The sequence below is a fragment of the Patagioenas fasciata genome, chromosome 10, assembly GCF_037038585.1.
Source record: "Patagioenas fasciata isolate bPatFas1 chromosome 10, bPatFas1.hap1, whole genome shotgun sequence".
NCBI lineage: Eukaryota > Metazoa > Chordata > Aves > Columbiformes > Columbidae > Patagioenas > Patagioenas fasciata.
Genome location: NC_092529.1, coordinates 8,550,748 through 8,564,104, shown reverse-complemented (window position 1 = coordinate 8,564,104; position 13,357 = coordinate 8,550,748). Strand labels below are relative to the sequence as shown.

The window sequence follows — 13,357 nt, the reverse complement described above, 5'->3', positions numbered from 1 at the left end:
CAGAGAATTTGTAGTGTGACAGTTGCAGTCTGAAGCTTAAGGTTATGAATGTCTAACTGAAATAATTTTACTACCAAGTTATTGCCAGTTACAGCCTTGACCTTGAGCAAATGAAGTTGGGTCATATACTGAGCATTTGCACATTCCAGTCCCATAATTTATTGCTTCCTCATCCCATCTCTTTTATGGGCCTGCCCCAGAAAGCTGCTGAAGCAGGAAGCATTGCTTTCCCAGTCCTGAGGTAAAGCCTTGTCCTCAGCTGCTTTGAAGGAATGGAATTTTCCAGTGTCTGTATCATTGTAGGAGATTGGCAGCTCATCTGTATCTTTCAGAAGCTCCATATGCCTTTGGCCATGTGTTTTATTCAGGATGGTAACAGTGGCAGGTAGCATTCTGGGGGACTCAGCATTCCTATCACCCCTGCTTCTTTGTCACCACCTGGCACTAGGAGGACAGTGCTCTGCAGACAGCTGGGACCACCAGCTGTTCAGGGTCTTGCCATTTGATCTGGCTGCAGCCTGAAGGTCTTGGAGAAGTGTCGGCTTACCTGTCTGTGTCTGCGTGCAGGCTGTGAATGACAGACACGCTCTCCAACAGACAAGTCCTCGTATAGCCTCGAGCCATTCTGAGGCCACATGGTGCTCTAGTGACCCATTAGAAATCCCAGCTGAAGCCTGTATGGTTACTGGAATTGATACGGTGTCAGGCTTTCCTTGAGAGATGTGTTTAAAACTGATGAAGCTGATAGTCCAGATGGAGACATGTCTTCTCAAAGTCAGATACTCCTGGTAACCTAAAGGCATAGGACACGCACCTCCACCCCTGTGTGCTCTGTCATCTGAGAGTCCCATGCAGTTTCCTGATAGTCCCAGAAATTGTTCTTACTCTCCTGGGGGAGGAGAATATTTGGGATGGTATTTCCTGTCTGAGCACTCAGATGTAAGGTTGCCCTTTCACACACGTCTTGAGGAGCACATCCAGGCAGCCAGAGCGCTCGGAGTGGCATTGAGTGACACACTGGAGTTCTGAACCGCTCTGAATCTGTGTTGAGCTGCCTGAACCTTGTCAGCGTAGTCACGTGCAGATGAGGAAAAAGGAAGGACAGTAACATGATGGGGTGCATCAGCTGAGCAGTGCAAGGTTTCCTCATGTTTGTGATAAATGATTTTGTTCAGTGCATCTAGTGTCTGGTGCTACTGGCAGCTATTCAATACTGGTGACAAACTAATGAAAGATTTTTGTCAATGCAAGTTGGGAGATGGGCTGATAGCCTCATTTTCAGAGCTGGGGGAGTCCCAAAGATGAAGATGTCACCCCTGACTGAAAGTGTCAGCTGTCCTGCTCTGTGGCTGGCCAGCTAGATAGATTCAGTCTGTGCTATGAAAGATCTGTACCTTCCCTTGGACTGTGGTGCTTTCCAAGAGCTTTCAGAAGGTAAAACTGGACAGGAAGCAAACAGTCCTGCTTGCCTGCACCTGACTAAAAACAAACAAACTAACCCCCACAAACGAAAAAAACAACCACCCAAAAAAAAACTCTACCTGAGGTAGTTTTACTTCCAGGGCCTCCTGTTTTGATCACTAGGAAGCCTTGGATCCTTGCAGATGCCTCTTCTGTGAGACTGGCTGACTTGTGATGAGAGCGGCAGGTGTCACCTCAGCCTCAGAGCTCTGTTCTTCATAGCTCTGGTGCTAGAGAGCTCCTTTACCAGAGAAAGCACATTCCTCCTTGGCCAGCACTGTCCTTGTCAACACCAGGAATGCTTCTGCAGGACACAAATACTTACCCAAATTAACTAGGTGTATATATTTCATGTGCCTTGCCCCGCTCAGCATCTTGGTAGACTGTTTGACCTTCTCCAGGTTGAAAACATTTGCTGCAAGACTGAATGGAAGGAAATAACCACCCCCCTCAGCATACCAGCTGCCCTTTTGTGCTTAGTTTCCTGTGGGTGACAGAGCTTCCCCAGCTGCTGCCAGCTGCTCGCTCAGGTAGTGACACAGAGCACTATTTGGGGGATTTCTCCTCTCTGCTGTTCTAACAATATTTGGGCTCTTGTAGTCTTAAACCTCCTTTCATTGCTCTGGATTTTGTTCTGCTGTGCTGTGAGCTACGTTTTCCTCTCCCCTGTTGAACATTTGGGTGCTAGTGGTTTTGTATTCCCTCTCTGTAAAACAGAACTGACATGTCTCTTCTTTCTGACAGGGGTGGTGTCCGTCTGTTTTGAGGGAGACAGTGATGGCTACATTAACCTGGTGGCCTATCCCTATGTGGAGAACGAGGCTGTGGAGCAGGATGACATGCCAGAGAGGGACCAGCCACGACGCAAGCACTCGCGTCGGAGCCTTCACAGATCAAGCAGCGGCACTGAGCACAAGGAGGAAAAGCCTGGCCTGGCCAGTGACGGCTCTGAAAGGTAAAAGCTTTGAGAGCCCAGCAGTGTGATGAGCAGGAAATCTCTTGTCCCCTTTCAGCTGTGCTGCTCCTTTTGTTGAGGGCATTTTGCACTTCCACATGGTGGCCAGGCTGTCCTGCACTTGCTAGGCCACCACACTGGGGCACTGTAAACTGTCAGGAGTTTTGCTGCATTCGGGATGAACTCTTCCCCGTGAAGTGTTTCTGACACAGGATAACCCTTGGCAGTTTGTTGGGTGTGAAACCAAAATGTGTGGAGCAGATTCAAATGCTCTTTGGTCCAGTTGGTTATTAAGCCAGAGGTTTCTTCCAAGGGTATTTGAATACAGGTCTCTGCTTTCTCACACCAGCTGGAGGTCCCTGAGAAGCAAATGTTCCTGCTTACTCTGTCAATTACAGAACAACCTGGCAGAGATGTTAAACCAGATCCTCGAGCGTGGGTCCACAGCCCATGGTATTAGTGAGGATTTGCTGTTAAGAAGGTTTGTGTGGTGTGAAGTGTGCAGCAGGAACAGGACAGTTGTGTGCAAGAGGAGGCTGTGACTGTTGTAAGTACCTGAAGAGCGTGTGGATTCTAACAGGCAGGTTTGTTCTGTCTTTATACCAGCAGCATCCAGGAAACGAGGAGTCCCAGGGTGGACTTGCACATCCATTCAGATGTTCCATTTCAGATGTTGGATGGGAACAGCGGTCTGAGCTCTGAAAAGATCAGCTATAACCCCTGGAGCTTGCGCTGTCACAAGCAGCAGCTGAGCCGCATGCGATCAGAGTCCAAGGACCGAAAACTCTACAGTATCCTTTGGGGAGCAGAATGGTGCCAGGAGGCGGCTGCTGCTCTGGCCGACACATTTGTACCTGAGGCAGCTTCTTTGCTTTGGCTTTCCCGTTGTTCACTCAAGCAAAGCTATATGACATGTTTCTTTTTGCATTTCCATCCTGCTTCCCATACAGTGACACTAAGGTTTGACACTGATGCTCAGAGAAGCCATGTTTCTGGCTAGGTTGTGTGTTTTCTTTACTGGACCTTCATTGGCTCGTGCTTTGAATGGTAGTTTTTAGTGTCGGGCTTTACCCAGCAGCAGATGCAAGTCCTACCTTGTTCAGTAATCCCTTGGGAGGGAGCTGTGTTCATCCTTAGCGCCTTTCTTGAGTTTCTTCCAGTTCTGCTTTATTCTGGAGAGCATGACCAGAATAAAACGCAAATATGGAAGATGCAGGCAAACCAGAGATTTACACTGCTGTTTAATGCTGCTGTCTCTCTTCTCCCTCATGATTCCTGAAACGCTCTTGTTCTAAGTGCTGTTTCATTACTCGAAGGTTGCACTCCTGACTGTTACCAGTTGTCTCAAAACACACTGCTTTATGCATTAAAAAAATATTTTCGTCTTGCCTGTTACCTCTAAAGAATTATGCCTGCCCGCTTAATGGGCAAGTCAGTCTCAGAAGATCCCTGAGGAGTTTTTCACAACTGTTCCTCATGTTTGCAACACTGAGTAACTTAGTACTGCAAGCAAATTTGTCATCTCACAGTTCACTCACTTTTCTGGATCACTTGTTGAGTGACGTGGATCTCCACACAAAGACCCTGCTGGTGACTTTAGCTGTAAGACCAGTCTGGCTGGTTTGTAGTTCCCCAGTAATGGTGTGGTAGCTCCCTTCAGTCTCCTGTTAAATGAGTTAGTTACACATCTCTTATTTTCTGTTCAACATGCAACCTCTTCTCTTGGTATTTCAGTTTGAGAATCCTCTGAACTGAGAGAGTTCTGGCTTGGGAATCCCCTCAGCTCTTCCTCAGTAAACAAAGAAGCAAAATCTTTTAAATCTTACCTCTGTTTTTAAGGGGTCTCTTCACACATCCCCATCCCACCCCAGTCCCCTGTAGCTCCATTTGTACTTTAAACCCTGCAGGCAGCCCCACTGTGCCTTCAAATGGGTGAGGATGGATTTGTTATAGTCTGTGCCTTCCCAATGACCCCTCATGCTTTTGTCTTGAACTTGCCAGCTTGTGGGGTGTTTTATTTTTCACTTGCTGGAACTTGATTCTGTTTTCCTGGCATGAAGACAACCTTACTTTTAATAGCTGTATTCTTCATAATTTAACTGTGTGGGTGTCCTTTTCCTATTCTCAAATGTGTGCTTTGAGCCTTCAACATTTAATTTTAAATAGCCTGCATCAGTTGCGGAGAAGTAATTATTTTTGGCTGTCTTATTCTTTTTAATCACATTTCCTTATTTTTATGAAGTTCCTCTTTCAAAATCAAACATAGTTGATATAAGATTCTTCTGAATGTTCCTTCCTTGCGGGTTTAATCTAGCTGTGCTCTCGCTGTCATTTCAATGTAACATGCTGAACTGTGCCCTGTGGGGCTACTATGGGCTAACTTAGGGGTTATTTTTTCCCCATTTGGGACAAGCTACTGCACTGATTGTCCCAGGTTTGTCCCCAGTGCTGTGCCCTTTGTACATGCTGGTGATTGAAGGTTCCTGTTACTGTTGGGTTTCCTGCCTTTGTTGCCTCTCCGGTTTCCCCCGTGTGGGGCAGCGTTGCTGTTCTGGGCAGGCCTATAGCAACAGTTCTCTGCTATTACTTGAGCCTTGAGTCTTTGGTCCATGGGGATTGTATTGTTTATCCATATGGTTAAATTGCTGATTTGATTAGGCTTCAAGCTCTCCCTTAACATATCAGCAATTCTCGCTGGCATGCCTGTCTTTCCAGACACCGGTGTTCTGCCTCTGTGGTTCCCCCTGCTGAGTCTCCAGCACACCTGCCCGTGATCTCCTTGCTACTGTTGGCCAACTACAACCCCGTGTTTGGGGGTTTTGTCCTTTTCTTCACCTCCCCAAACAGTTTGTTCTGTCTGTTCTTTGGTTCCTGTTTGCTTGTTGCCTGACCCTGTCTCATGCTGGCCCATGGCACTGTCTGGTTGCCGCGGGGAGTGGTGTTTCTCTCCTTGACGTGTCTCCCAGAGTTCCTTTTGCTGGAGAACGTGGTGCACCACTTCATGCTTCCCTGTGTACTTGATCTGAAGATGGGGACCAGGCAGCATGGAGATGATGCGTCTGAGGAGAAGGCTGCTCGGCAGATGAAGAAGTGTGAGCAGAGCACGTCCGCCACCTTGGGCGTTCGCGTGTGTGGGATGCAGGTAGGGATCGCCAAAGCTGCATGTGCTGCATGTTCCTTTTTGCAGCCCTGTTAGATGTCCCAGTTAGTGTTTGCTGCTGAGCACTGAGGTAGAGTCTTCCTATTCAGCAGGTGCACCAGTGTTCCTGATATCTGCATTTTTGTCTTCATTTCTATGCATAGAACAAAGGAACGTGCTTCCCCCAAGTTGGCCTGCTTTATCCAAAGCTGTTTTCCTTACAAACAATTAGAGGATTTTCTAATCATTTTTGTGGCTAAAATTCAGCTAAAATCATGATACCTGTGAGGGGGCTGTCCCTCTGTCCCAGCATCAGTTGACAGTGCTGTGTTGGGTTTAGGAAGTTACTCTTCTCTTGTGACCAGGCCTGGCGCACAGGGATTTGCTGATGCAGTTGTGCAATAGTTGCTCTTTTCCCCACCCACAGAAGGATCCTGTAATCCAGATCTCTGCACACAAGCTCTGAAGCAACGAGGGCCCTTCGTTAATCACATGCCATGTAATAACAGCAATACATGCCAGCAGCTTCTGCTGCCAGCGGACTGCCCAAGTTGCTGTAAGATGTGTCTTTTCAAGTGTCAGTGTCAGGGTCTCTTGTGTTGTGCCTCTTGGGGACACTCAGACTGACAGCCTGCTCTTTGGGTATCCTGGGAGAGAACCAGTGCCTGGGCACCTTTACCTGTGAACTGCTGTGGGATTTAGGGAACAGGCAGGGCTGTTAACCCCTGCTTCTGGGATGTGGTGGCCACACAAGTTCCCTCTGCCCTGTCAGCACAGGGTGGCTCAGGGGTCTGTGTGTGACCTTAACCTTTTCCTCCCGCTTGATGTGTTTTTCCTTTGGCTTTCTAGGTCTATCAGCTGAACACAGGGCATTACTTATGCAGGAATAAATACTATGGACGTGGTCTTTCCATTGAGGGCTTCCGCAATGCCCTCTACCAGTATCTCCACAATGGCATTGAGCTGCGCAAGGACCTCTTTGAACCTATCCTTGCCAAACTGCGAAGCCTGAAGGCGGTTTTGGAGAGACAGGCCTCCTACCGCTTCTACTCCAGCTCCCTCCTCATCATTTACGACGGGAAGGACAGCAGGGCAGGGATGTTTGTGGAGCGCCGGCCGGAGATGCGCCTGAAACGGGTGGAGAGCTCTCTCCCGGAGAGCCTTCAGGATGGCGGTGGCACGGAGCCCGGCTCCTCGGCCCAGCCCAAGGTGGACGTGCGTATGATTGACTTTGCACACAGCACGTTCAAAGGCTTTCGCGATGACCCCACTGTGCACGACGGACCCGATGTGGGTTACGTATTCGGGCTGGAAAGCCTCATCAACATAATGGAACAGATGCGTGAGGAAAACCAGTAGCCCTGGGCTACGGCCTCTTATTCTTGTCCTGGTGGCAGGAGCAGACAAGACCACCTACTACCACAGCAAAAAAAGCAGACAACTTCGGTTTTAAACAATTGTATTGCTTCATTGTTTTTAAATGTACTTGGATAGAAGAGCTGAGGGGAGACAGGATGGAAGAGCTCTTCATGCTGCCTGGGTGGTTCTGACTGCACCAACTCTGCCTTCTGGAGGAGGCTCACTAGATGCCTGCTGGGTGTTGGGTGTCCTGGTTCTTCTCTCGTCACATGTGCATTCTGGAGGGAGGACCTGGATGTAGGGAAGAGGAAGTAGGAGAGCATGGGGCTGGAGCTGTGGCGTGAGGAACCTCCTGCCTCAGGAACCTCCAGGAGAGCCTTCCCTTCGGAATTCTCCTGGATTGTTTGGAAAGGGCGATAGGCAGCGTCTATGGCGCTGATGGTGAGCAGCACAGGTGCTGGTCTGTGTGTTCGCTGACGCTAGCTCTGCCCTGGGTTTTACTGATGGGGCTTTGCTTTTGATGCTGCCTTTATTCTGCTGTTTGGGCACTGTGAATAACCAACCCAAACACAGAAATAAAATGACCAAATGCAACCCCTGGCAGAGCTGTGGCCGGGAGGGAATGCCGCACGCCTGGAGCTGTGCTCGAGCCCAGGGCCTGCTTGGAGGCAGGCACGGGGGCTGGGTGAGAGTAAAACTCTACCTTGGACCACTGACCAAGCAAGAACTCAAATTGTGGGCTAGCAATAGTATCTGTAGCAGTTAACGCGACCCCAGCCCTGCAGTGATGCGTTTCGGACCATTTCAACCCTTCCTGTTGTGCGATGTTCGTCCCACAGGTTCTATGCGAGTGTCTCCCTGATGCTGTTGGGCCTCGAGGCAGCAGTGTGGCGCTGCTTGTGCCCCCCCACGAGGCCCTCTGCCCTGCAGCCCCTGCTCTTTGGGCAGGTCCCTGCACAGGGGTGGTGGGAGGCCAAGGATTAGGGCTACCTGCTCTTCTGCCTGGGGGTTTCAGGGGGATGGGGAGGGGAGACCTGGCTGAACAGCGACTGCCATCACCTGTTTGGCTTTGCTTCACGGAGTCAGTCTGTTTGTGGGTGAAACAGCCAGCTGGGACATGCTCTGCTGCCTGGGCTGGTGCTTTACCTGCAGCTTCCCTTGATGAGGGCATTAACGTTTGATACTGCGGCCTGGTGGTACTGAACCCCACGCTGCTCTGCATCACTCCGTGTTTCTGTGCTGGGCCCCCCACTTGCTCCCTCCCTGGTGTCACTGACTTGTTCCATGGTGTTACCATTACCCTGACTGGCTGTGAAACTGCCTGGTACCTGCAAGGCCAGGGTTGGGTTGTGGGTTTTGTTTTGGGTGTGTTGGTTTTTTTGTTTTGTTTTTTTACTTCAGGAAAGCTTGTTTGGGGAATACTCGCATGTAGCATGTGTGCTGACTCTGTGTGTGCACGGTCTGTTGGGAAGTGTCAGTGCCCGGCTGTCGGCCGTAGCTGTGGCAGCGGGCAGGGACAGTGCCGGCGTTGGTCTCGAATCGTACCTCTGCCTCTCTCTTACTTCAAAGCTTACCCACGCCACTGCTCCTCTCCAGCTCTCTGGATGAGGACCTTCATTTGCACCCCTCCCCTGTGCTGGGTTACTACTTTCATTGCTTCTGCCGGGCTCCCGGGATGTTCAGGGAACAGGTTTGCGAGAGGGAGGGAGGCTGGGTGGGGTAGCGTGTGCCCCAGGAACCCGGAGCAGCCCGGGCTGTGCGTGTCCTTGTCCCCGGCGGGCTGGGGCAGGTGTAGGCTCTAGGGCCGTTCCTCCTGGGGAGCAGCTCCGGCTCCCGCTGCTCCCCGGCTCTCCCGGGCTGCGCTGCGCCAGAGCCGCCTCTACCCTCCCTTCGGACCACGGCGGTGGGACTCCACAGCTTGTACATAGCCTTGATCCCCGTTTGTTTTTACATGAATAATCACCCTGTTTGTGCTTCACAGAGAACCAAAACCCATTAAAGGATCTGTTTTTGTCCGCGGTGTGCCGTGCCTGCCTTCCCTGACGGCCGAGCCCGCGTTCGGGGTGGGGGGAGGCAGAGCCGGGCTGGGGAGCCTCGGGCACGACCTATTGCGAGTGCCTTCAACTTCGCTGTCCCGTGCCCCTTCCTTACTCTTGCCGACGCGGGGGCAGAGCACCGGCCCCATGCAGGCTGCAGCCCCCGAGCCGCCACTGGGCTGTGGCGCCGACCCGACCGCGGTGCTGCTCCTTTTCCTGGGTGTCCGGCCTCGGGCTGATGGCGGCGGGCGACGAGGACCCGGAGCGGGTAGTAATGCGCGCGCGAGGTGCTAGGACCCGGGCGGCGGGGGCGGGACTAAGGCAGGGGCGGGCGGCAGGACCCGGGGCGGGCGATAGGACCCGGGGCGGACGAGGGGCGTGTCTGGCGGCGGTGACGCGCACGGCGCGCGCGGCGCTGACGTGTCGGTGCGGGCGCGGCGCGGGGGGATGCGGGCGCTGATCCTGGTCGGCGGCTTCGGGACGCGGCTGCGGCCGCTGACCCTGAGCCGGCCGAAGCCGCTGGTGGAGTTCTGTAACAAGGCGGTGCTGCTGCACCAGCTGGAGGCCCTGCGGCAGGTGGGCGCGGCGGGGGGCAGAGAGAGGCGCGGGGGCCGCCCCGCCGCCGGCTGACCCGCGCTCCCGCAGGCCGGGGTCAGCCATGTGGTGCTGGCGGTCAGCTACATGTCGGAGACGCTGGAGGCCGCCATGCGGGAGCAGGAGCAGCGGGTAAGGGCTCCGCCGCCTTCCCCAGCCTCCCCCCACGACCCGCCCCGCACACGCCGCTCACCCTGTGCCCGCAGCTCGGCATCCGCATCTCCCTGTCCCACGAGAAGGAGCCGCTGGGCACAGGTAGGGGACGGGCAGGGGGGGACCGAGGGGGCCTGGGGACAAGAGGGCGGGCTGGGGGGGGCGGGGACACCGGGATGGGTACGGGTAGGGCTGTGGACGCTGGGAAGGGGACACCGTGGGCAGCAGTGCGCGTATGGGTAGGGCTGGGGACACTGGGAAGGGACACCGTGGGCAGCAGGGTGGGTGGGATTGGGTAGGACTGGGAGGGCCGAGGACAGCAGGAGGGGCACCAGGGACATCAGGACAGCCATGGGAGGGACCAGGGATGGCAGAGGTGGGTGAGGATCCAGGGGCACTGGTGACCTGGGAGGGCTGGTGGGACAGGGACACCAGGAAGACCTGGGCACTGGGCTCACCCCATCCCTGCGGCGTCACTCACGGCCTGGCAGCGGGGCCGCTGGCGCTGGCGCGGGACCTGCTGGCCGAGGGCGAGGAGCCCTTCTTTGTCCTCAACAGCGACGTGATCTGCGAGTTCCCCTTCGCGGCGCTGGCCCGATTCCACCGGCAGCACGGCGGTGAGGGCTCACTGGTGGTGACCCGTGTGGAGGAGCCGGCCAAGTACGGTGTGGTGGTGATCGAGCCCGACACCGGCCGCATCTGTCGCTTCGTGGAGAAGCCGCGTGTCTTCGTGTCCAACAAGATCAATGCTGGGCTCTACATCTTCAGCCCCGGCATCCTGAAACGCATCCAGGTAGGGGCCGGGGCGCTGGGCTGAGTGAGGCGGGGGAGCTGGGTCCCCGGCTCAGCCCTGTGCTCTGTCCCTGCAGCTGCGCCCCACCTCCATTGAGAAGGAGATCTTCCCGGCCATGGCGCAGGAGGGGCAGCTCTACGCCATGGAGCTGCAGGGTAAGGCCCTGCGCAAGGTGTGGGCAGCACGGAGGGGTCTCGCCTGTGCTGCTGCCCCAGCAGCGGGGGCTGTCACCATGGCTGTGTCCCTGCAGGCTTCTGGATGGACATTGGGCAACCGAAAGACTTCCTCACGGGCATGTGCATGTACCTGCAGGCGCTGCGGGCTCAGCACCCTGAGAAGCTGCACTCGGGGCCTGGTGTTGTGGGAAACGTACTGGTGGTAAGTGCCAGCCCCCCGCACAGTGGCTCCAGGCATGTGTCATGGACTCTTGCTGTCCTCCCACTGCTGTCCTCGAGCTGTGCTCTACGTCACACGGGGGGGCCAGTGGCACAGGCTGTGCTGAGAGCTCTGGCTGCCCTACCAGCCCCAGTGCAGCCCCTCTTCCTTCCAGGATCCCAGCGCCAAGATCGGGGCAAACTGCGTCATAGGCCCCAACGTGACAATTGGGGCTGATGTGGTGGTAGAGGATGGGGTGCGCATCAAGCGCTGCACCGTGCTGCAGGGGGCCCGCATCCGCTCCCACTCCTGGCTGGAGTCCTGCATCGTGGGCTGGAGCTGCTCCGTGGGGCAGTGGGTGAGGACACGGGTGTCCCCACAGGGATCAGGGCTCAGTTCTTGCCCTCCTGCCTCCTCGGGCTGCGGCTGAAGGCATGGAGGGACGTACTGGTGCCTGCGGGCAGGGGCGTGCCACTGAGCCCCAAGCCGGGGCAGGTGTGACGGGGCCTCTCTGGGGCAGGTGCGCATGGAGAACGTGACGGTTCTGGGCGAGGACGTCATCGTCAACGACGAACTCTACCTCAACGGGGCCAATGTGCTGCCCCACAAGTCCATTGCCGAGTCCGTGCCGGAGCCGCGCATCATCATGTAGCAGCCCCCGGTGGGCCCTGCACTCCCGGCTCTGCTTGGATTAAATATTTATATTTCCATCCACTGCTGAGTGTGATCCGAGCACAGCCCGCGCACTGGGTCACTCGCCAGCGCTGGCCTGGCAGCCGCTCCCCACATCACAGGGCACATAAGGAAGAATAATTTAATGCTGCATTTCATGAAATCAGCCCCCAGCCAGGGGCAAGTTAACAACCCGAACCCCCAGCCCGGTCCCCCTGCCCCGGGGCCGCTGTGTGTCCCCAGCACTGCCCCAGAACCCAGGCCTCGGGCTCCCCTCCCTGAGAAAGGCCTGTGGGGCAGAGGCTGCCATGGCACTGGGCGAGGGGACACTGTCCCCACAGCCTGGCATTGGGCCTCCTCCTCTCTGCAGCCCCCACCCCACACCATGCTGGGTCCTGACTGCATGAGGGGAGGAGCTGGGGGGGGGGTGTGGTGGGGGGCCATCCCGCTCAGCTGGGGAAGCCCATGGCGTGGGGCTGGGTGCTATGAGCTGGCTGGTTTGGTGAAGTCGTCCACCCCTGTGATGGTGGCCTTGCAGAAGAAGCAGTCCTTGTTGTTCATCAGGTGCTGGTTGATGCAGGCTCTGGGACAGAGGAGGAAAGATTGTGAGCTCCTCCCCGCACAGTATGGGGGGCCAGGGGCTGGCAGCTACTCTGGGTGGGTGCAGGGATACACATGTGAGCTACTCACTTGCAGGACTTGTGGGAGCAGGGTCGGAAGATGGCCGAGATGGGGTGTGCATAGCAGATGGGGCACAGATCTTCCTCGCTGGTGGGCTGTGGGGGGCACCAGGCAGTTAGTGGTGGCAGCAAAGACCCCATGTCCCAGGGCAGCTGTGCCAGGAGCTGGGGCTGCTGCTGAGCACTGGGACCAGGCTGGGGGACTCACCAGTGTGGTGGCAGCCGCCTGCTTGGACTCCTCGCTCAGGTGGCTCAGCATCTTGTCCACTTTTGCCAGTTCCTCGGCACTGATGTAGTCTGTGTCTGTGGGAACAAACCGAGGGGAAATGTGACCCTTGGGCTGCCCCAAGGCTGCTCGGGGGGGCTTAGTTTCTTTTGGCCCTCTACATAGCAAGTTGTCCCCTCTTTGTAACCCATTCTGCTGGGCAGAAACACCATTTCGGAGTGCCTAGCACCTAGAGTCTGGAAAAAAAAAAATGAACATTGATATAGATTTAATTGAAATGTAATCTATTAAATCTGTCCAAGATTCGTGGACCAGCAAGACAGGGAGCCTGGTGCTGGGGGACAGGAATCCTCACGCTGGGGATGGCAAGCTGGGCATCGGGTGCTGCATTGGGACAAAACAGCTGCCAAAAGCAGGCACTGGACACAGCCCCATCCCAAGTGCCACTACTGGGGGACAGCAGGGGAGACGTGGACCTCTGTCCCCAGGACTAAAGGGGCTGGGATACATTGCAGGGGCTGCAGACACCAGCAGACCCATCCCAGCCATGGCCAGGGACTGTGCGGGGTGGGCACAGCCCAGCTCCCAGCGCGGTGCCAACACTTACAGGTGTGCAGGGAGAAATGGCGCTTGTCTGTGGCCGGGGGAGCAGCCGCCAGGGCCAAGGGCTCGGCGTGGCCCAGCAGGTACTGGATGGAGCGCAGCTGGAAGCAGGGGTCTGCCAGCAGCACCGCCGTCGCACGCTCAGCCCTGCAAAAGGACACAGTCAATCCTCAGCGCTATGTACAACACATCCTGTGGTCACCAGGCCACCTGGCTGTGTCCCCAGCTGGTGACCCCTTCCGCTCCCGGCAGCACTGAGCAGGGGGAAACATGCTCAAATGTAGCCAAAGGGCAGCAACCTTCCTCCTCCT

General features: G+C 55.4%; 3 protein-coding genes across 10 annotated transcripts in view; 2 read left to right on the top strand and 1 right to left on the bottom strand.

Moving 5' to 3' along the window:
• Positions 1–8,929, top strand: part of IP6K1 (inositol hexakisphosphate kinase 1) — a 37,662-nt gene extending 28,733 nt beyond the window's left edge. For 7 of the 8 annotated variants that reach the window (XM_065845480.2, XM_065845479.2, XM_071813058.1 and 4 more), the window contains 4 exons: positions 2,206–2,416; positions 3,023–3,207; positions 5,383–5,558; positions 6,405–8,929. In XM_065845480.2, coding sequence (XP_065701552.1) covers positions 2,206–2,416; positions 3,023–3,207; positions 5,383–5,558; positions 6,405–6,914 — 1,082 coding nt within the window. In that variant the 3' untranslated portion in view covers positions 6,915–8,929. The remainder of the gene's footprint in view (positions 1–2,205; positions 2,417–3,022; positions 3,208–5,382; positions 5,559–6,404) is intronic. The other variant, XM_065845481.2, reaches the window with a different exon arrangement.
• Positions 8,930–9,350: 421 nt separating this feature from the next.
• Positions 9,351–11,579, top strand: GMPPB (GDP-mannose pyrophosphorylase B). Its single transcript, XM_065845374.2, has 8 exons — positions 9,351–9,526; positions 9,596–9,676; positions 9,751–9,799; positions 10,189–10,490; positions 10,567–10,645; positions 10,741–10,868; positions 11,041–11,223; positions 11,386–11,579. Exons 1-8 carry the CDS (start codon positions 9,398–9,400, stop codon positions 11,515–11,517), a joined length of 1,083 nt encoding a protein of 360 aa, XP_065701446.1. The 5' UTR covers positions 9,351–9,397; the 3' UTR covers positions 11,518–11,579.
• Positions 11,580–11,665: 86 nt separating this feature from the next.
• The window catches only part of RNF123 (ring finger protein 123), a 50,855-nt gene continuing 49,163 nt past the window's right edge, over positions 11,666–13,357 (bottom strand). The window contains exons 36-39 of the mRNA XM_071813061.1: positions 13,051–13,193; positions 12,426–12,520; positions 12,228–12,313; positions 11,666–12,120 (exon numbers count right to left, since the gene is read on the bottom strand). Coding sequence (XP_071669162.1) covers positions 12,021–12,120; positions 12,228–12,313; positions 12,426–12,520; positions 13,051–13,193 — 424 coding nt within the window. The 3' untranslated portion in view covers positions 11,666–12,020. The remainder of the gene's footprint in view (positions 12,121–12,227; positions 12,314–12,425; positions 12,521–13,050; positions 13,194–13,357) is intronic.

Bases quoted from the DNA above. Each gene is read 5' to 3' on its own strand.
- GMPPB (XM_065845374.2), top strand. From the start codon at position 9,398: ATGCGGGCGCTGATCCTGGTCGGCGGCTTCGGGACGCGGCTGCGGCCG. The intron at 9,800-10,188 runs GTAGGGGACGGG...ACGGCCTGGCAG, and splicing joins GAAGGAGCCGCTGGGCACAG to CGGGGCCGCTGGCGCTGGCG. The intron at 10,869-11,040 runs GTAAGTGCCAGC...TCTTCCTTCCAG, and splicing joins TTGTGGGAAACGTACTGGTG to GATCCCAGCGCCAAGATCGG.